Source organism: Hyaena hyaena, unplaced genomic scaffold, assembly GCF_003009895.1.
Source record: "Hyaena hyaena isolate Hyena2069 unplaced genomic scaffold, ASM300989v1 scaffold_304, whole genome shotgun sequence".
Taxonomy (NCBI): domain Eukaryota; kingdom Metazoa; phylum Chordata; class Mammalia; order Carnivora; family Hyaenidae; genus Hyaena; species Hyaena hyaena.
Window position 1 is genome coordinate 1,460,947 of NW_024080937.1, and position 22,276 is coordinate 1,483,222.

Sequence of the window (22,276 nt, forward strand, 5' to 3'; positions counted from 1 at the left end):
TGTTAATTGATCTTTATCTAATGTGCATGTATTTATAATTTAACTATTAACCTTTATTTTTTCTTCCCTCCCAGTGTTAAAGAACCCAGTGTGTAAATTATATAGATTTCCGACATCTGACAATAAGTGGATGCGAATCCGGGAGCAGATGTCAGAGAGTATACTTTCTTTTCATATTCCTAAGGAATTGATTTCTCTTCACATAAAAGAAGACTTGTGTAGGTAAGAGAAAATACTTTATGGTTGTCTCTCACATTATTTTTCTTATAAAATATTTTTTCTCAAAGTATGATTATAACACAAAAACCTAGACTTTCACTGCCCAGTATTGGTAGCCATTAGCCCTGTATGGCTGTTAATCATTTGCAATGCTACTAGTCCAATTAAAGATGTTCTTTACATGTAAAATACACACCAGGTTTTGAATTCTTATCATATAAACAAACAAACAAAAGGCTGATTTTGTAGTGAAATATTAAAATTTGGGGTATATGGAAGTTAAATAAAATATTAATTTCACTTGCTTTTTTAACTTTTAAAATATGACTACTAGTAAATTTAAACTTACATACATGACTCTTATTTATGGTTTCTATTATATTTCTATTGTAAGTAACCTGCGCTTTGACCTTGCTAATAATTCTTTTGTCTTTACCTCATCTGTTTATGATTACAATTTCTGTAAGAAATTCCTACTTGGCTCTTTGGACTACTTATCTGTAACAAGGTTTTCAGATATTTGTTGGTCTAAAAATTCTTTTAGATGATTCATAAAGCATGCTATATTGATGGAGAGTGTTTTATAGCAAAATTAAATCTATTGCCATAATAAAACAGAAAGATCTGGGAACTGATTGTTAATAAGAATATCTCTGAGCCATGACAGATCAAACAATTTGTTTTTCTGCCTTATAAACCTCTAGTGACTTCAAAAATGCTGAATACTCCATTATACTAACCACTGCTAAGGGCCTAAATTTCAGAAAATTAGCAAATACTTTTGTAACATTTGTAATTGTTGAAATCATAGCAAAGTGTGAAATGTCTAAAATTTGGATTTCTGGCCTATGTTCACATTATTACATCAAGTAACTTAATAGTAGATACCCTTTTGGTAGATTCTGCAATCGCCAAGGATGTCATATTGATGTAAAACAATGAGCAAACAGTGGACAAAGAAGGTCAAATCTGGCAATATTGACAGTATATTTTAGATTAGGAATGACCACACAAACACTATATTTATATGTGAGGAGTAAGTAAAAGAAAAAATACAGAGCCAAGATTTTAGAGAAAATCAGACAGAAAATTTGGTTGTAAGCAAACAACCATGGATTTAGGGAAATAAATATTGAAAAAGGGACAAGAAGATATATATATTTGATAGTAGCAGAGTGAAGATAATCAGACCACAAAAATCCAACAACAGGTATTGACTTGGGGCAAGAGAAGCTGTAACTTGTTCAGGTACCTAAGCAGACTACTTATAAGAGCCAGCTGCAAGAATGAGTTAATTAATGTAAGCCAAATTATTCAATATTATCCTTTTGTATAGCTAGTACTAAGAGTATGTAATGAAAAAAACCCCAAGTTCCTAGGAAGGATAAGCAAGTTTATAGTTTGGATACATGAATAAAAGAATATTCATCCTCAGCATTGTTGTATTCTAGATTATGACCACTAAGAATTATTCCTACTAGTGTCATGTAAAGATCACATTCCATATGGAAGTTTTGTAGAGAATAACTGGTCTTCACTGGGATTATAGAGCAAGGAAAGACTCCATAGACAAGCATGAGTTAGAGGTCATAGCACATTTATTTCAGCTGAGAACCACAGAAGAGGGGTTGCCAGAGGTGGCAGATTTAAAAAGGTAGAGTTGGCCTTTCCCTTAAAAATGACCCCTGAAAGCCCCATCTAAGTTAGCCAGTCCTAAATTCCCACTAAAATGTCTGTACCAAGCCAGTTCCTTCTGGCCTGTAAGGTTTCTGTTAAAAAATCTGCTGATAGCCTGATGGAATTTCCTTTGTATGTAACTGTTTCCTTTTCTCTGGATACTTTTAAAATTCTTTTTTTATCACTGCTTTTTGCCATTTTAATTATTATGTGTCTTGGTGATGACCTCCTTGGGTTGATTTTGTTGATTCTGTGCCTCCTGGATCTGGGTTTTATTTCCTTCCTCAAATTCAGAAAATTTTCAGCTATCATTTCTTCAAATAATTTTTCTACCTCCTTTTATTCCTCTTCTTCTTCTGAGGTCCCCAAAATCCAGTGGTCCTATATTACTGGGTATTTATCGAAAGAATACAAAAACACTAATTCAAAGAAATACATGCATGCCTATGTTTATTGCAGAGTTATTTACAATAGCCAAATTATGGAAGCAACCTAAATGTCCATCAGTAGGTGAATGGATAAAAATGTGGTGTGTGTGTGTGTGTGTGTGTGTGTGTGTGTATAGATACATACATACATGTATGTATGTATATGTATGTATGTGTATGTATGTATTTATGTATGTATATTCTCTTCTATATATATGATGAATAATGAATAATATTCAGCCATAAACAAGAATAAAACCTTTCAATGTGCCACAACATGGGTGGCACTAGAGAAAATAATGCAAAGCAAAATAAACTAGTCAGAAAAAGACAAGTACCATATGATTTCAGTCATATGTGGAGTTTAAGAAACAAATCAAATGAATAAAGAAAACAAAGAGACAAACTGCAAAACCAGCTCTTAAGTATAGAGAACAAACAGATGGTTACCAGAGAGGAGGGGATGGGGATGGGTAAAATCGGTGAGGTGATTAAGAATACACTTGTGTGATGAGCACTGAGTAATGTATGGAATTGTTGAACTGCTATATAGCACACCTAAAATTAATAGAACACTGTATGTTAACCACACTGGAATTAAAATTTAAAATAAAATCTATAGAGGCACCAAAAAATAGAAAATATGACCTTTCACAAAACATGGGAAATCAATTAACATAAAACCACAATATTAAAGTTAAAAAAGTAATTAATACATTATTATTGTACAATATACTGTTTATAATATGGTGATTAATTATTAGGCTGATGTTTTGGGGTTGAAAATCTTAGTTGATGGATCACTAATATTGTTTCATCTAAAAATACTGCAACAGGGGAGGCTTGGTGGCTCAGTTGGTTAAGCGTCCGACTTCAACACAGGTCATAATCTCATGATTCGTGGGTTCGAGCCCCAAGTCGGGCTGTGTGCTGATAGCTAGCTCAGAGCCTGGAGCCTGCTTCAGATTCGGTTTCTCCCTCTCTCTCTGCCCCTCCTCTGCTCACGCTGTCTCTCTGTCTCTCTCTCAGAAATAAATAAAACATTAAAAATAAATTCAAAAAAAAAGAAATAAAAATACTGCAACATAGTAAGAAAGAAAATGAAAAACAAAAACAAAAACAAAACAAAACAAAAAAAACCCTACTAGTGCTCCAGTCTGTCTTTTGTCATCAGTTTAGAGACCACTTAAAGGCTGAGCAGCTGACCTTCTGCATGTCTTCTACTTTTGAATCTTTCACAGTGCTATCTTTAACCCTTATCTTTTCTTCACTCCTGTTAATATCTCTCCGTCTATCCATTCACTGACAATACATCCCAGGGGGAAATAATGAGTAAGGAATAAGGGAAAGTAGCCATTAAACCATTGAATTTTAGTATGCATAACGTTTATAATTAGTTTTATTACTTTTTAAGACACCAAAGTGTTGTCCACTTACCTGTTCTCTTCTCTATCTCTTTTTTCTGTGCATTTTACAGAAAAAAAAAAAAACCCCACAAACACATAGATGGTCCTAGGGGGTAGTTTTTGTGGAGACAAAGGAACACTGCCTCCGAATATGAAGTTCCATTGCTAGGAACAAAACTAGGAACTGTCGTCAGTATCCACTGGGAATTTTTCAGAGAAGAAAATCCCATTTCAATCTTATAAAACTAAATTACATAAATACCTGGTAGATATGAAAATTGGCTAGGCACTGTAAAGACCAACCTGTTCCATATACCTTCTGTTTACTCCACCAATTTTTCTGTGTAAATCTCTTATAATTAGTTATTAAAAATTTAATAATGAATCTTTAACATTTTATAAAGAGTAAAAGGGATAAAAGGGAAAAAATCATGCTGAAGGCTCCAAAGGGAAATAGGAAAAATGTAAGAAAACTGACTAGCCATCTCAGTAGTGTATATATAAGAAGGTATTGTTATTAGGAAACAGAATCAGTAATCCATAAGAAAAGAATTATAAGCCTTTAGGGAAAATGCTATAACGAAACAGATAATGGAGGTAATAATGAAATTTTAAAAGCAGCAACCAAATGAAATCCACACAGCCAGCAGAAAACAGATTTGACACCGAAGAATCGTATCAGTAATGTGGAAGACAAACATGATAAGCTCTCCTCAAATGCTGAATGAGGGTGAAAAAAGTTCAGAATGATGGGAGAGAAGATGTTAGATATCCAGGGCACAGGACTGGGCACTACCAAATAATTTGGAGTGTTCTTAGGGATGAACTCATGCAAAAGCTTGAAAGAAAACAGTAAAAACTTAGGCAGCTTTGGTGATCTTTTTTCGTTTCCATGCTGAAATCAGGCTAACCTTAACACTTCTCTGCAGAAGCCCATAGGATAACATGTACTGATTTTTGAACAGAAAAGACTATGGCCTCATGTTATTATATAGGGCTGGGTTATAAATATTTTATGAATGAAGGCAATAGAAATGACATAAATATGCAGCAGCTCAAAAAAAGCCACTCACAAAGCTTTCTTGAAAAATTTACATGAAGATATATGCCATCCAACTGAGAAAGTAATTTAATTAAGAATTATACTGGGGCACCTGGGTGGCTCAGTCGGTTGAACATCCAACTTTGGCTCAGGTCATGATCTCATGGTTCATGGGTTTGAGCTCCGTGTCAGGCTCTGGGCAGACAACTCAGAGCCTGGAGCCTACTTTGGATTCTATGTCACCCTCTCTCTCTCCCCTCCCTACTCACACTCTGTCTCTCTAAAAATGAATAAACATTAAAAAAAAATATATTTATAGTGTACTATAAATTGATATAATATAAAATTATATTATAAAATATATATGATATAGCATAATATAATAAATAAAGAATGTAAGAGTGGGCCTTGTACTGCAAAAAGAATTTCTAACATTTCTCTTGGTTGGATGGTATCTCCAGCCTCAATAGAGCTTTACTCTGAAGTTTTTTTTTCAGCTTCTTTTAACCCTAGTCTTACTCAGATCCCAGAAAGTATTTTACTCACTTCAACCTCTCTCCTAAACCTCACAACTTAGATGAACTGTCTTAACCTTGTTTGATGAAGACTACGGGTGCCATAGTGCTGTTATCTTTTAGCACTTCTAAACAGTACAAAGCACTTCATTTGCATGTTTGGAACCTGTCCTGGGAAAATTATATTACATTGGATTTTTCCATAAAAAATAATATATGCACTCTCTAGAAAATGGCAAAAAACAGAAAAGTAAATTTCCTCTAAAATGACAACCCAGAAGGGATATTGTGTCTTTATTTTTTACATCTACTCTCATTTTCATAAGCCTTACTGTGGGAAGCAGAATTTTGGTATCATGCTTAATTTTCCTTGCACATCTGAGTTGTATTATGAATAAATCTGTGGTTTTACTATATTTTAAATAAATATGTAGGCTACTAAACAGTGAAAATTATTGCATCTTAATTTTTATTGATATATGAATAACTAGAAGGAAAAATAGACTAGAAACATACTAGAGCATTAGTTATATGTATATGAAGATAATAACAATGGTTATCGCTGGATGATGGATTTAGAATAGTAGTTTGCTACGCAGCAATAGAAAGCAAATATGTAACCCCTTACAATTAAAGAATAGATTTGCCAGTTAACCATATCTTGATTTCTTTTAATTTAAACAGTTTACTTTTCTTTTTTTTTTTTTTTATAAGTGTTTTATTTATTTCCGAGAGAGATAGCGTGAACAGGGGAGGGTCCGAGAGAGAGGGCGACACAGAATCTGAAACAGGTTCCAGGCTCTGAGCTAGCTGTCAGCACAGAGCCTAACGTGGAGCTCAAACCCACAAACTCTGAGATCATGATGTGAGCCAAAGTTGGATGTTTAACCGGCTGAGCCACCCAGGTGCCCCTTAAACAGTTTACTTTCAAACGTTGAAGTCTATCCAAAATTTAGGTCTCCCTCAGGCTTGGTCTAAAAAATTATGGATGATTGTTTTGTTTTTTGTTTTCTTTGTTTTTGTTTTGTTTTGGAAAATTACCAGTCATTGAGAATTTAAGTTTTCCCCCTTCCCTGCCTCAAGAACATATGTAGGTAAATGAACATGAGCTTACTGTGTTCTCATGGCAACAGTGACAAAAAAGATTCTTGATTCCTTGCAGTGTCCTTTGGATGCCTAGTGGTTTCTATCATGAGTTGAAAGGTAACCATTGAAATGCCATGGACTCTACGTGGCCTTTTGGGATACTTAGAAAGTTTGTCTTTACTTTGAGTTCAGTTCAGTATTAATACTTCCATCATTTTTGTTTAATTGTTTTACATTTAAAATTTAATTATCTGGTAAGGTCCCTGGGTGGCTCAGTCAGTTAAGCTTTTGACTCCTGGTTTTGGCTCAAGTCATAAACTCATGACTACATGGGTTTTGAGCCCCGTGTTTGGCCCTAAGCTGCAGTACAGAGCCCTCTTGGGATTCTCTCTCTCTCTCCCCACTCTCTCTGCTCCTCCCCAACTTGTATTGTCTCTCTGTCTCAAAATAATTAAATTTAAAAAAACTAAAAAATAAATAAATTTAATTATCTGGGACTTATTAGATTACATTTATATAATGAAATGCCAAATTAGCTGCATTTCTAAAATCTTAGACAGTATTTTCAATATCACTTTTTCAGTGTCCCATTTCTCTTACCTCTTTATTATACTTGCTAGTTTCCATGCCTCTCCATTGTCATCACCAAAGTACCTAAGAAAATTAAACAGTTACAACAAAATTACTTTCAAAGGAACTAATTATTTGTAATATTTACTCTTTACATTCAATAATACGGCCTGCTAAAATCTTCTTTTATGCATACAAGTACACTATTGTAGTTTTTCATGTAGCTTTTGTATGCTTATTATAAAGATTAATATACTTTATTGAGTTTTTGAAAGAGAATTCCTATGGACTTATCAATTCCAGTCTTTCTGTTGTCTTAGTTATTTCTGGTTTTGTCCTCATTATCTTCGTTCTTTTTTCTTGAAACAGACTTTTTGCATGAACTATATGCTGCTTTAATTCCATTTTGTTTAATTTTCTCTTTTTTGAGATATATTTGACATACATTATATTAATTTCAAGTGTACAACATAATAAACTCATTTATTTATTTTTTTACATGTTCACTCCACTTGCTCTAATCCCAACCACCATCATGTATTGCCTGTGATGGTGCAACAATCTACTAATGTCTTTTCTGCTTGTGGCTTTATCTTCTTCTTTTGTTTTTTTTTAAAAAAACTTTTTTTTTAACTTTTTAAATTTATTTCTTTATTTCTGAGAGAGTGAGAGAGACAGTGTGAGCAGGGGAGGGTCAGAGAGAGTGAGACACAAAATCTGAAACAGGCTCCAGGCTCTGAGCTAGCTCGCAGCACAGAGCCCAACACAGGACTCAAACCCACGAACTGTGAGATCATGACCTGAGCTGAAGTCAGCTGCCCAACTGACTGAGCCACCCAGGCACCCCTGGCTTTATCTTCTTAAAATCCTTGGGTCACATTACAGACTCACACAATCTGACTGAAACTATTATAAAATGCAGATTTCCAGTAGGGGTTTTCTTGAGACACCCTTGATATTTAATCTCTTGAGAGCCATACTACAGTTATGTGTTGGGAAGGGAAGGGGGAAGGTTCTGCTTACACAGTACTTACTGTAACATCTTGCTTTTGAGAAGTTTACTGAATTACTTCATAATCATGGTACATAAGAGGTTAGTGTTCAAAAGTAGATCAGTTTTTTGATCTAGCATGCCTGAAAGATAAGGGGAAATGGCAACTGGCTTATTATGGAAGGGAAATATAATGGAAAAGAAAAAGAAGAATGACATATTAAAGGAAACTCAGAGATCCTAAATACATAGAAAGCATCCATGCACATGTGTGTGTGTTTATGTGCATCTTTGCCTGTGTTTATAATGCTTTAAGTTTTACTGCCCTTCAGCTTGGCTTGCACATGAACAAGTCATGCAGGCCTTGCCAAACTACCACCTATAAAACTTTTATAGTTTGTTCTAGTGTTGCCACATATTTTGTTTATGTTGAGTGTTTTCTTTGGATTTTGTCCTACTTTAAAGGTTTGCTATGCTCAGTCTACACTGAAATTTGTTAGTTACCAGATAAAATGCTGATGCTTGTAGAGTTGAAGCTTCATGACAGCTACAGATATGTAAATCATGGTGTGCATACATACCTGTTTAGATAGGAGGTTCTGTGGCCGGATAGTGTTTGGCTTTATAAAAAAAAAAAAAAAAAGTGTATGTTTCTACACTATAAAATATTTGAAAACCTAGATTGGTACTACAAGTGTTAAATAAATGAAATATTTCAGTGAACATAAACCTCATGGTCCATACAATTCCCCAGGGAAAAAATTAGTTTGATTATGTCATTCATTTTTGTTTTCTGATCTTATGAGTGGGAAAAGAGAGAAACTTTCTAGTATGTATGTTGGGAAGTCAGAAGAAAAGGCAGGAATATTTTATTACAATGAACGTTAAGGTTTTCTTAGGTTTTACATAAACAATAAATATTATATATATGATGCAGAGAAACAATCTTGTAAATAAAATATAAAAAATATGAACTTGGGGCACCTGGGTGGCTCAGTTGGTTAAGCATCCAACTTTGGCTCAGGTCATGATCACACGGTTCGTGGGTTTGAGCCCCGTATCAGGCTCTGGGCTGATGGCTTAGCTCAGAGCCTGGAGCCTGCTTCAGATTCTGTATCTCCCTCTCTCTCTAACCCTCTCCTGCTCACGCTGTCTCTCTCTCTCTCAGAAATAAATAAAACATTTTTAAAAGATTAAAAAAAATAAAAATAAAAAATATGAACCAAAATAGTAGGGAAAAATATGATAGTGTTTGGGACATATAAACTTTCAGGTTTTATTACTACTTCTTGGGGAGAATGTACATGTTTTGTCTTATATGTTAGTGTTTGTATATATTGTACATGTACTCAATTTTTAGTGATAAAATATTTTATATCAATAAATACAAGCTATTTTGTTTAATATATGTATATGTCATGTATATACATGTAATACTGCATATATATATATGTGCTGTATTCTATAGCTATATTATTGTAGATACTAATAGAGCCATATTGTAGCCATATTATTATTATATTATTATATAACTATGTGTATCCATGTAGATATATATCTATATCCTAAATCTATTTCTTGAATATGGTGTATTCTTATATATGAAAAAGATTTTCAGTAAGATATTTTGAAATACCAGACTGAAAGCCTAGTTGATGCACACAGATAAATGTTTTAGAAACATGTTCTACATGCTTATTAAATATTATCATATGCTGTTAAATAGGTTACCCAAGCATTATATCTAGTTTGAGAGAAATGCAGAAAATATTTCTCACTTTCTACCTTATGCATTAATGCATTTTATGAATCTCATATAAAAGTACATTTTATTTCAAACTGATAATACTACAGAAGTTCCCTTTTAAAAGTGTTAAACTTATGTATTAGTTTACTAATACTAATTACTAATACTAATTGCTAATTAGTTTAATTATAAAGTAGAAGTAGAATATAGTAAATTTGTTTTCAAAACCATCCTCACGATACACAAAGACACACAGTAGAATTGTGTGGACACAGTAGAATTGTGTGGACCCAGCCTGTCCATTTGACATGGTCTAACATTCTGAAATATAATCTATGTACTTTGTTTCAAGATTTATTTTTTTTAATTTTTTTAATTTTTATTTTTTATTTTTGAGAGAGCGAGAGAGACAGAGCACGAGCGGGAGAGAGTCAAAGAGAGAGAGAGACAGAATCCCAAGCAGGCTCCCGGCTCTGAGCTGTCAGCACAGAGCCTGACGTGGGGCTCGAACCCAGACTGAGAGATCATGACCTGAGCCAAAGTCGGACGCTCAACTGACTGAGCCACCCAGGCGCCCCTGTTTCAAGATTTATTAATCATCAGACAAGGCTTCCCCTTTACATGGCCTACAAGGCAAGCCGGACCTTGCGTCTACTTCCTTTTCCAGCCTCATCCTATGCCTTATTTAATCTGGCGTAGCTGAAACACATGCCTTTTGATAGGTCTATTGACATTTGCATTCTTGAATAAAATAGAGGCACACTGAAAATCTTTACTGACCTTAAAAAAGCCTTGGTCAGTGGGAAAAGTGATAGGCAGCAGATGCTCTGTTTAAATCTCAGATATACCAACTAGACCTCAAACTGATGAATCTTATATATGTTTTTATAATGTGCTCTTTCACTTTGTTTCTCTTCGTACTTTTTTTTCTCCCTCTCTCTTGCTTGCTCACTCTGAGAAAAATCTTTAGAGAAATCCTAAAGATCCAAAAATGAGGAATAAAAAATACTATATTAGTACCCCACTGGTGATTCATATCCGATTAGTGTTATTTCTTCTGTTCATTTTTCTTCATGCAGAGTTGATGCTCAGTTGGAATACTATGTGGTTTGTTATTTATCATGGAAAGTGCATTTGCCCTACTGCCTCCCAGGACTGAGGGCAGATGCTGTGTGCCATTAAGTTCATTGTTATGGATTCTTGGTATCATTTAATGAGAGGTCCTGAAGAGCCCTTAGTGTTGCCAAGCTGGCGATAGAAATATGTGTTTTATTTTGCTCTTTGAATATTACAATATCTGCACAGGAACAAATAGGGCAAAACATTTAGAGTTGTTTTTTCCCTATTGTGCCAAGATTATTTAAAATGGATTGAGCAGTGGAAAGTGTGCTGTGATGGTAAAAACTCAAAATTGGAATTACTATGGATCTTAGTTCAAAAACCTCTGGCTGTCACTAAATACATGCTCATGATTATAAAAAATTACTTAATCTTTCAGTTTCTAAATTTTTGTAGGTAATAACATTATCGTTAGTTTTTTAAGGCTACCGTAGCAATTAAATGAGCATTCAGGAGACTCTAGGGTTTTGTTTTGAGGTGTGTGTGCAGCTCTGTGTTTGAAAGCTGGCTTACCCAAACTGTACTTACTAGCTATGTGACATGGCACAATTTACCTAACTGCTCTAATCTTCCATTTTCTCAACTGTAAAGAAGGGATTAAGTAATAAATTCACATGGTTATGTCAAGGTTTAAAATGAAGCGTTGATTAAAAAAACACCTGGTACATATATACATAGACCTTCAGTATGTGGAAACCACTCTTACCATCTATGGAAATAATCACATATATGGTAGACACTGCATATACCAAGCCTATTACTATTGTTGATCTTAGCTGAATGCTATATTGCTTCCAACACACAAGTGAGTCTATAATATATTTTAATCTCCTGCAGTTTACTAACCTAGCACGTCTCATAGATATGCACATTATGTGGTACCACAAATTCCCAGAGGGCAGGAAAGCAGGCTGGGCCTGTCTTTGGCCATAAAGCTGGTGTGTTTGGAGCTGAGACAGTGATCTTGGAATGAGAGTCAGGCAGCAGATTAATTAGGGCCTTCTAGGCCAAGAAAAAGAAGAACTTGTCAATTTTCTTGTGCTATTTCTAGAATCTAGTATAGTATCTAGCATATAATAAGCCCTCAGTAATGCAATATTTTTCCTAAGAAGAAGTAAAACTGTTAGCAGAGAATGATATGATTGCATTTAGAAAATGGAGGAGGGGTGCCTGGGTGGCTCAGTTGGTTGAGCATCTGACTCTTGTTTTGAGCTTGGGTCATGACCTCATGGTTCATGAGTTCAAGCCTGCATTGCGCTCTGAGCTGACTTTGGGTTCTTTCTCTCTTTCTCCCTCTGCTCCTTCCCTGCTTGCACTAGCTTGTGCTCTCTTGCTCTCTCTGTCTAAAATAAACTTAAGAAAAAGGGAGGTAAATGAGGAGGGATAAAACAATTTAGGTGATATGGTTGTTGCACAGGCTGATAATTATAGTGGCTTACACCACAGGGCAGTGGGAGAAATAGAGAAATATACATACATCAGAGCATTTTTAAGCTGCTGAAATCAACAGGACTTCCTGATGGATTGTATCTGGAGATAAGATGCTCATAATGATTCAAGCATTCTGTCCTGTATGACTGAGTAGATCAGTATATGTCACTGATATAGAGAATAGTAGCTGCACATGAGGTTTAGAAGAAAGAAAGGAGTCCTCACTGGTTCTCAGTTGAACCATCTGGGTCTGTGCTATCCAATACAGTAACCACTTGCCCCATGTGGCTATTTAAACTGAAGTTAAAATTTGTTAAAATTAAATGAAATTTAAAATTCCATTCTGTAGTTACCTTAGTCACCTTTCAAATGCTCAATAGTCACATATGACTAGTAGCCATCATATTAAATAGCACAGCTATAGAACATTCCTATCATCACAGACAATTTTAATGGACAACACTGATGGAGAATAACCAACAGTGGCATCTATAGTTTGAAAAAGAAGGGCTACAGCATAAAATTCTTCTTTCTTCCTGCCCATTAGAATTTAGTGTGGAGAATGAGAAGGGTGACATCAAGCTTTCTACTTTACATTTGCAGGTAGAAGACGGTTACCTTGTTTTATTTTTCCAACTTGTAGTATCAAGATACATGTTTTGTGCAGTGATTTCTTGTGGGAATGAGATTGTATAACATTTCTTTTTATAAAGTTTCTTTTTATTTTATCTTGAGAGAGAGATAGAGACATAGAGAGCAAGCAGTAGAGGGGCAGAGAGAGAGGGAGACAATCCCAGGCAGACTCCATACTGTCAGCACAGAGCCTTATGTGGGGCTCAAACTCACAAACCGTGAGATCATGACCTGAACTGAAGTCAAGAGTCAGATTCTTAAAGACTGAGCCACCCAGATTGTATAATGTTTCTAATGGAAAGTCCATCTAGTATATTAGTTTAAAAACATGGATACCAAAGACGTATCTCCTGGGTTTAATCACGGTCCTACTACTCACTATCTGGGTGACCTTGGGTAAATTACTTTTCTTCTCTAAGTCCCATTTTCCTCATTTGTAAAGTGATGATAATAATAATACGTATTTCAATGGGCTGTTATGCATATTGAATGAATGAATATTTGTAAGGTTCTAATTACAGTTCCTGGCATAAATAAGCATAATAAACACAGCATATTTTTTAAATGAATAGGAAATAAATAAGAATTTTGTTCTGTTGTTGACATACTTGGGAATTATAGTAGTCAACGCTGGCTGGTAAGTGAACACTTCAGCAAAATATTTGAGTGAACCGTCTGTTGAGCTGAGAAGTTGCATCCAGATGAGTCCCTCAAGTGAGAGATTTCAGTCTTCCTATTCAGGAAGAAACCATACTCACCAGGAATTAAAATAAAAAAGAGAGCAAGGGTTAGGCATCTGACTTTGGCTCAGGTCATGATCTCATGGTTTGTGAGTTGGAGCCCCATTTCAGGCTCTGCGCTGATAGTGTGGAGCCTGGAGCCTGCTTCAGATTCTGTGCTTCCCTCTCTCTCTGCCCCTCGCCCGCTCATGTTCTGTCTCTTTTTCTCTCTCCAAAAATAAATAAAAATTTTAAAAAATTAAAAATTAAAAAGAGAGCAAGATTTACAGTCACAAAACCTGGGCACAAGTCTTGCTTCTGCCACTAACTAGCATTATGTTCAATAAATCACTTCACTTCTCAATTCTATTCTCATTTGTCTAGAGCAATGTCATTCAATAGAACTTTTCATGATATTAGAAATGTTCTATAGTCAAGGATGATAGCTATGTGGTAATGAGCCCTTGAAATGTGCCAAGTCTACCTCAAGTTTCAGTTGTGCTTAGTCCGTCTGGCTCTGGAACAATTATGTCCAATGATTATGTTGAAAATTTTTAAAAACAGATACATTCTATATAGAAGTATTTTTGATTACTTGGAAAACTTTACAGTGTTCACCAAAGAACTTCACTGTCAACCAATTTGTGGAGCCACGTGAATGCCATCTAATTATGAAACTTGACTAGGTGGTATCTGGCACTCCATGTTCAGGGATGGAAATGGAAAGGAGAAACACCCAGAAATGGTTTCCATTTCTAAGATTATGGGCACAAATAATGAAAAAGTGCTGAAAGTGCCAGCATACTTTCTTGTTCTGCCCACTGAACTTTCAGGTACAGTTCATAGTTTTCATGGATACCCAGAATAAAAAGACATGTATTTAATATACATGGATTTCAGACAGGCTTCACATTACATGCCGCACTTTAGACATCAGTGGAACACTGAGCTTTAAGATACTAGAAAAAAAAGTCATCTATCTTTGATAACTTGAAAACAAACTTAAAAGTGTAAATAAGATGTTACTTAGAAGTGAATAAACACTGGAGTGCCTGGCTTCCTCAGTCGGTTAAGTGACTGACCTCGGCTCAGGTCATGGTCTCAAATGGTTCATGGGTTTAAGCCCTGCATCTGGCTCTGTGCTGACAGCCCAGAGCTTGGAGCCTGCTTCAGATTCTTTGTCTGCCTCTCTCTCTGTCCTCCCTCACTCACACTATGTTTCTGTCTCTCTCAAAAATAAGTAAACATTAAAAAAAAAGAAGCAGCAGCAGAAGTAAATAAACACCAAATCCTTGATCAGGAACAGCAAATGGACTTTTAAGGTAGAATAAAACATGCTTATTTTTATCCCTCATTGTTTTCTAACACACTTACATAAAACTAAATGATGGAATCTGGCTGTTCATCAGTACAAAGTGCTACTGTGATTAGAACTAATGCTGTATTTACTGTGTTCCAATGTTTAGTCTTTGTATATGACTTGAAACCTTATTGAGTGTACAGCACAACAGCTACTTATTTTAATGTCAGGTGACACTCAGAAGGAGTGACCATTCAGAATATCCGGTCATTTTTCGGTGTTGGAAATAGTGACTCACTGACTGCAACATTAACCACGTTGTCATTTTTTTTAATGCACTCTTTTTCAAAGCCTGTGATTTATGGATGCAGTTTTTATCCCCACATGGGTTAAAGCACAGACGGTTTGAATTGTGGGTTGAACACACTGTGAAAAATATGGTGAAACTTGACATCTAGCTGAACTTCGTTCAGTTTTATGGTGTCACGCAACCACTTTATGAAATTAAAGCCACCTCCGAGTCATTTATGTCATCTATTCTTCATTGACTGTTTAGTATTTAAATTTTTTGCTAATGGGTAAATTCTGTTATGATTCCTTTTAGGTTTGATTTAAGGTCTAATTTTGCGTAATGAATGATAGCAACTTGGCCATTACGCTTCGCACCTGTGTATGCCCACATGTAGTTTTAGAGTATGCTAACTACCAAAAGGCTCTGGTTAAATTGTATCGCTATTTTTATCCTACAAAATGGTATTGTGCATCTCATTGTGGGGAAATATTTCTATTTACTTAGGTAATAACAATCTCAAATAACATTTTAATGCCTTTTTTACTGGGCCTTTGGTATATAAATTTTAACAGGCTATTTGGTCTTCCTACATTCTTGTAAATAAATTAACTATTAGTCTCAGGTACTCTTTATTATAGTGATTACTTTTCATAATTTCAGGAATTTTTGAATTTATATACTTAGGTTTTTTTGTTTTGTCTTGTTTTACAGAGTGCTATAGCAGGTTTTATTTATTTATGCATTCATTCATTCATTCACTCATTGTTAAATAGTTTATTGTGAAGTTGGTTTCCATGTAACACCCAGTGCTCATCCCAACAAGTGCCCTCCTCCATGCCCATCACCCCCCTTCCCCTCCCCTCTGCCCCCATCAGCCCTCAGTTTGTTCTCAGTATTCAAGAGTCTCTCATGGTTTGCCTCCCTCCCTCTCCCCAACTATTTTTCTCCTTCTCCTTCCCCATGGTCCTCCTTTAAGTTCCTCCTAATCCACCTATAAGTGCAAACATATGGTATCTGTCCTTCTCTGCCTGACTTATTTTGCTCAGCATAACTCAGGTTTTAAAATTTTATTATTCTGGGTTCACAATCCTAGTAAAACAGGTGCTCACATGTGAAGAGGTGACCTCAACACTAGACAGATTTCTTGTGTCTGTCCTTTAGATGAGCTAAACATCCCTATAGTCATTTTTCTTTTGAAGAAGTCTAGAAGGATGTTGCTCTGGCCAATGTCAGAGAAATTACTACCTGTGCTTTCTCCTAGGATTTTCATGGTTTCATGTCTCACATGTAGGTCCTTAATCCATTTTGAGTTTTTTGTGTGTGTATATTGTAAGAAAGTGGTCCAGTTTCATTCCTTTGCTGTCCAGTTCCCAACCCCATTTGTTGAAAAGACTGTCTTTTTCCCATTGAATTCTTTTCTCCTTTACTGAAGATTAATCAAGAGTATCTATAAAATATGGTGAGAGAGATAGAAGATCATGAAACATCCTGAATTATACTCTAGATTTTTCCATCCCACCCCCTTTCCCCAACATTTTGCCCTAAACAGAGAAGAGTCTTTGTAATGGAATTCCTGTATAGTTAGGGCATTAGTGAGGGTTCTCCAGAGAAGCAGAACCAGTACTGTGTGTGTGTGTGTGTGTGTGTGTGTGTGTGTGTGTGTGTGTGGAGAGAGAGAAACAGAGACAGACGGAGACATACAGATTTATTATAAGGAATTGGCTCACACAGTTATGATGGCTGGCAAATCCTAACATCTTCAGGGTGTGTCCACAAGCTGGAGATCTAGGAAAGTCTATGATATAGTTCTAATCCAAAGGCCAGTGAGCTTGAAGCGCAGGCAAAGCCAGTGTTTCAATTTGAGTGCAAAGGTAAGAGAAAGCCAGTGTCCAGTTCAAAGTCAGCCTGTCAAGAGAAATTCTTTCTTACTCAGGGAGGGGTCAGGCTTTTTGCTCTAAACCCCTTCAACTGATTGGTAAGAACCACCAGAATTAGTGAGGACAAGGTACTTTACTCAGTATACCAATTCAGATGTTTATCTCACCCAAAAACACCTACCATATTTTGACTAAATATCTGGACACCTTGTGTGAATCACAAGTTGACACATAAAATTAACCATCACAATAAGAAATACCACATGAAGATATACATGTTCAGATCTTTCTCTATCCCTAAAGAAGACATGACCAATCCAGAGTTGCAGACCTAGATCATACAAGGTTAAAGAGCTTAACAGTGTCTCATTTATCTGTTGCATTTATTCACTTTAATCAGGACAGAGCTCAACATTCTACTTTGGGTCGGTTTATATTCTGACTTTATAAACTCAAATTTCAGGAAAATTGAACAGTCTGCAAACAAACCTTTCATTCAGTCAGTCATCAGGTCTATATTCAACACTTCCCACAAACTAAGGACTGTGATAGGACGGAGAGATAAATAAGGCAAGTTTGCCACACTCACAGACTTAGAGAAAATATTCACCCTGTTGGAATTCCTCCTTGAATATATCATCAGTAGGCTTTAAAACTATGTTGTAAATAGAAGATAAACTTTCTCCTCTTTTCACTATGTTCTATTTTGGTGATCTTAAACCTAATTTTATTTTTTAGCAGCAGAAATTGTTTTTTTACAGAACTGTACATGGAGGGGTACCTGGGTGGCCCAGTCAGTTAAGTGTCAGACTCTTAGTTTTGGATCAGGTCATGATCTCATGGTTTCGTAAGTTCGAGCCCCGCATCGGACCCTGTGCTGGCAGTGCAGAGCCTGCTTGGGATTCTCTCTCTCTCTCTCTCTCTCTCTCTCTCTCTTTCTCTGCCCCTCTGATGCTCATGTTGTTTCTGTTTCTCTCAAAAATAAATAATTTTTTCTAAAAAAGAACTGAATGGAATTTCAGCATTAATCAAAAAAATTCGATTGGAGCTGGGGGTTGGTTGGAATAAGGAAAAGGTCCTGATGCCTGTTCATGTACTTGACTTCTCTTTTGCCAACACCCTCCCCTGTCCCTCTAGGGAAAGAAGTTTAAGAACTATTCATCTATTTACTATTCCTTCCAATGTTTAATGAATTATATGTAAAAACTTTAAAACTGGTTTGGCTATTTTTCTTCAGGTTTCTCTAGGACTTATTTTGTGTTCAGTTATTTCCCTTCATTCTTCACAGAGTTGTTTGTTTTTGATCTCATTTTTCTCCTTATGTTATTCAATAGTCTGGTGTTTCAAACATACTATATGCTTAGTAGTGTGTTCCTTTTTGGGAGGTTCAGAGGATCATAATGACCTTCAGAAACTTGTGATTTTGCTGAAGAGGCAGAGCCTGTATTTTTGAAATATTTAAACAAGGTAAGACAAAAGAAGCCATGTAGGCACAAAGTGTGCCATAAGGTTATTTCCAGAGATTGGCATGAATATTTCATCAAATATCAAGAATATCACACTTTTACAGTTGGAATGCCAAGATCCAGAGTGTAAAGATAGTTCTCAAGTAAGCCTTAGCAATCATCTGTCTCTTTTGAGATTTATTTTATCTGGTTTACCTTTTATTTTTATAGGTACCAACGTAAAAGGGAATGGATGGCAGTAAGTGCCAAAAAAAGAGTTTAATGTGTACGAGGCCTAAGCTTATTAATATTTGAATATTCAGTCTTTTTTCCCCAACATCTTTTATGTCTACCTCTTGGACTCTAGGAAAGTCCTAGCCTGTCTCCTAGAAGATTTTTTTTTTTTTAAGATAGAGCTCTAGTGATAGTAAAGTAATGAATTCATAAAAGATGGTATGTGTTTAGGAGGGCAGTGGATTTTCCAGAAAGTTATATTTGCTGTTAATGTTGTAAAGTAGCAATTGAAGGAGACAGATTTTAAAAGTAGAAGCTGTTGTTGTTCATAAGTGAGAATGTTTATAGATGGGGAAGGAGTATTTTTAAAAATATTTTTCTGTGTATTAAAAATGCATTTACATAGCTCATTTCTTTTGCCATTCACACCAAAGACTGAGTGAAGATGTGTAACTATTTAACTGTAACGTCAATGCCAAAATTGCTGCCTAGATAAATGTGGTGACATGCAGAGATGACTGTCTATGGGTCTTGTAATATTGGATACCAGCATGCACTTGAACATATTTTAGGGAATATCAGTTACCATGGAGTACATACCTAGCAGCTGTACCATTCTAAATAAAAGGTTCAGATGTAATAATACCAAACAATAACTTATCCTTTGTTCAAAGTTCACTTCAAAAGTACATGAAAATTTACAAATATAGTTCTAGAAGTCAAACCCCACTCATCCAGCATATGTTCAATTAAGTACCTTCAATTAATAAGGCACTCTGGTTTTTTTGTTTGTTTTTCAGTTTAATTTTGTTTGTCTGTGTGTGTTTACACCAAGGACTTATATAGGATGAGGAAAAGAGTGGAAACGGGGTGTATACTCTAAAAGACTTGGTATTCTAGTGGCTCTGAGACTAACAAGCTGTTTCATTGACATGCTTCCATCTGTGAAACAAGAGGTTTCACATTATTCTCTGAACTTCCTTCCAACTGTAACATTCTGTGAGTTTGTAGTTATTTTTTAAAACCATATCAAAAAAGATATGTCTGTATCCTGTAACTTGGACAGTCTAACAGGATATTTTGAGAATAAGGATGTGCTAATAATCACGGCAGAAGAACAGGTGTAAACTAGCACATACAAATATGTTCCACCTGTAGCATATGTTGGTAAAATGACAAATAATGGGAGAAATCAGGAACATAAACATATACATATAGAAAACATATACATAAACAAAAACATATACATATACATACACAAAAGACCTTTATTATCTATGCCCATAAATAATTTTTCTTTTTTGAGCTATATTTATGATTCACGTATCATTAAGACGTTTTGTCTAGTGCTCAACCAAGCACTAATATATAACTGTCAGTGGATGCTAAGAGGGTGTCATTCCTAGGGAAGATGCATGAACTACTTGGTGGCAGGCCAATTATGTTGGACCTCTTTTAGCTTAGAGAGGATAGCAATTTGTCCTAAGCAGGTGAGACAAAGTTTGGATATGTGTTTGTCTTTCCTGCTCACAGTGCCACTGCCATTACCCACATCTGACAGCTTTCAGAATGCTGGCACCAATGATAATGGTGTCCCACATAACACTGTTCCTACCAAAGGATACTTGCTATAACAAAGGAGGTGCAACGGTGAGCTTGAAATTACTGCATGCCCCACCACCTCAAAGCCACCAATCTTATACAGTAGTGGAACATTATTAACTGTGAAAGGCTCAGCTAAGGCCCCACTTTAGGGGAACAAAACCTGAGGATTGGAGTACTAGACTCCAGGATGAAGTTTGTATGCTAAACCAACAGCTGATAGAGGTGTTGCACCCACCATAGGTAGAATACACAGCTATGGGAAAAAGAGGGAGCCCTTATGATAATCAACCATGATGACCACTAGTGGGGCTTTTTTTCCCCTCCCACCTTAGACCCTGCCAATTAGATTCCTAGTTCTTGAGGCATGAGTAGGGGCAGTTCTGTCAGAAACCCATAAAGAGTCTGGAAGCCATGTTTGGTTCGCATGTGGTCTGGTTGTCATGCATTTCTTACTACAGTGGACCAGCAAAGATGGCAAGGGATAGTGTAGTTATCATTGTGAGGAAATAGGGCTGCTGCTTCATGATCTTAGTGAAGAGAAATATGCCTGGCACTTAGATGCACTCCATGGTGAGAGGTGAATGGGAAATTACAGCAGCTAAGATTCCTTAAAAGCAAGGAAACTAAAGGCCTAATCACTTGGGATTAGTGTCTGGATCACCTCACAAGGCAGTGACCCAGACTAGCTGAAGTGCCAGTGGAATGTGAAGAAAATCAAGAATGAGCAGTAGAGACTGGCAATGAATGTCAACTAAGGCCCCAAGGATCGCTGGAATATTGCATACTGTAGCTTGGCTCATTATCTCATTTTGGGAAATTGCATCTGGCCTTCACTTCGAAGGGTTATATTTGAACTTCCCTGTTAGGGAAGATAGGAGGGATGATGTTTTATATTGCCACATGGATACCAGGAAGTGATGAAAGTGCAAGTTCTATAAGGGGTTGCCTGTCCTGGGCCCAGATGATGTACTCTTCTATACTGAGCCAATCTTCACCTCTCCTCGAGTTTTGACTGCCCACTGGAGGGCTCCAGATCCTGCCACCATTGTCACTTTATTTCCTAACACTACCAGCTATATCAGCCTCCCTCAGGGTGAAGACCAGGTGTTAGTATCCCCGCAATAGCATCTAGATCCAGAATGGTTCTGGTACCTTGACTAGATCTAGGACAGTTCTATCTGCATTGGGATATTGCTTCCCCAGTGGCCACCCAGAAGAGACAAGCAGAAGTACAAAGAAGTTAATGTCTCATAGGATGAATCTTTATCAATGAAATACTATAGAAGGTATTAATGTTGGCATATAAATGTTGCTTCTTCCATCTAACAAACTTTTCCAAGATGCTTTGGTTCCATATGACTTATGTAGAGCTGTTTCACATGACCAAGTAACCAGCCATGTTTTCTTGTGAAGTTCTGCCCAGCTCAGTAACCTCCCACCTTACATCTGCTTTCTGTTTCTCCTACAGAACTTCACTTCTTACCTCCCTCTTGCTGACCTGGCATTGACTGATCTCAGTCTCTGACAAAGCAAGGTTCTTTACCTCCAAAGTTCTGTTCACTGAATGTAGTATAAACAACCCTCACCTTCCCAATTGAAAAGTTTCCTGTTTAAGTACACCCTTCTCTCTTTATCTGATGTATTGATATTATCAATTTCTTTCATTTTTCTTAAACATACAACTACTCTCTTACTTCGTCCCATTTTATTTTCTAACTGTCTTATTACTTTGCTGTGGTTTATTATACCTTTATTTTATAGTTCCTCTGTATTTGAGAGTTTTTTTCAATGCATAGAAGCTTTATTTGTTTTTGTTTTTTCCTTTCAGAATGTGTAGCTGTTCAGTGCCATCTTTCAGAAGAAATAAGCAGTGAATGTCAGGTTTCATCTACAGATTTCTGTATATCATTTTTTAAATGTTTTTTATTTATTTCTGAGAG

The 22,276-nt window shown here is 36.1% G+C and overlaps 1 protein-coding gene across 2 annotated transcripts in view; it reads left to right on the forward strand.

Moving 5' to 3' along the window:
- The window catches only part of INPP4B (inositol polyphosphate-4-phosphatase type II B), a 367,571-nt gene that overhangs the window by 169,118 nt on the left and 176,177 nt on the right, over window positions 1–22,276 (forward strand). For both annotated transcript variants that reach the window (XM_039248219.1, XM_039248218.1), the window contains exon 8: window positions 75–222. In XM_039248219.1, the coding sequence (XP_039104150.1) occupies window positions 75–222 (148 nt within the window). The remainder of the gene's footprint in view (window positions 1–74; window positions 223–22,276) is intronic.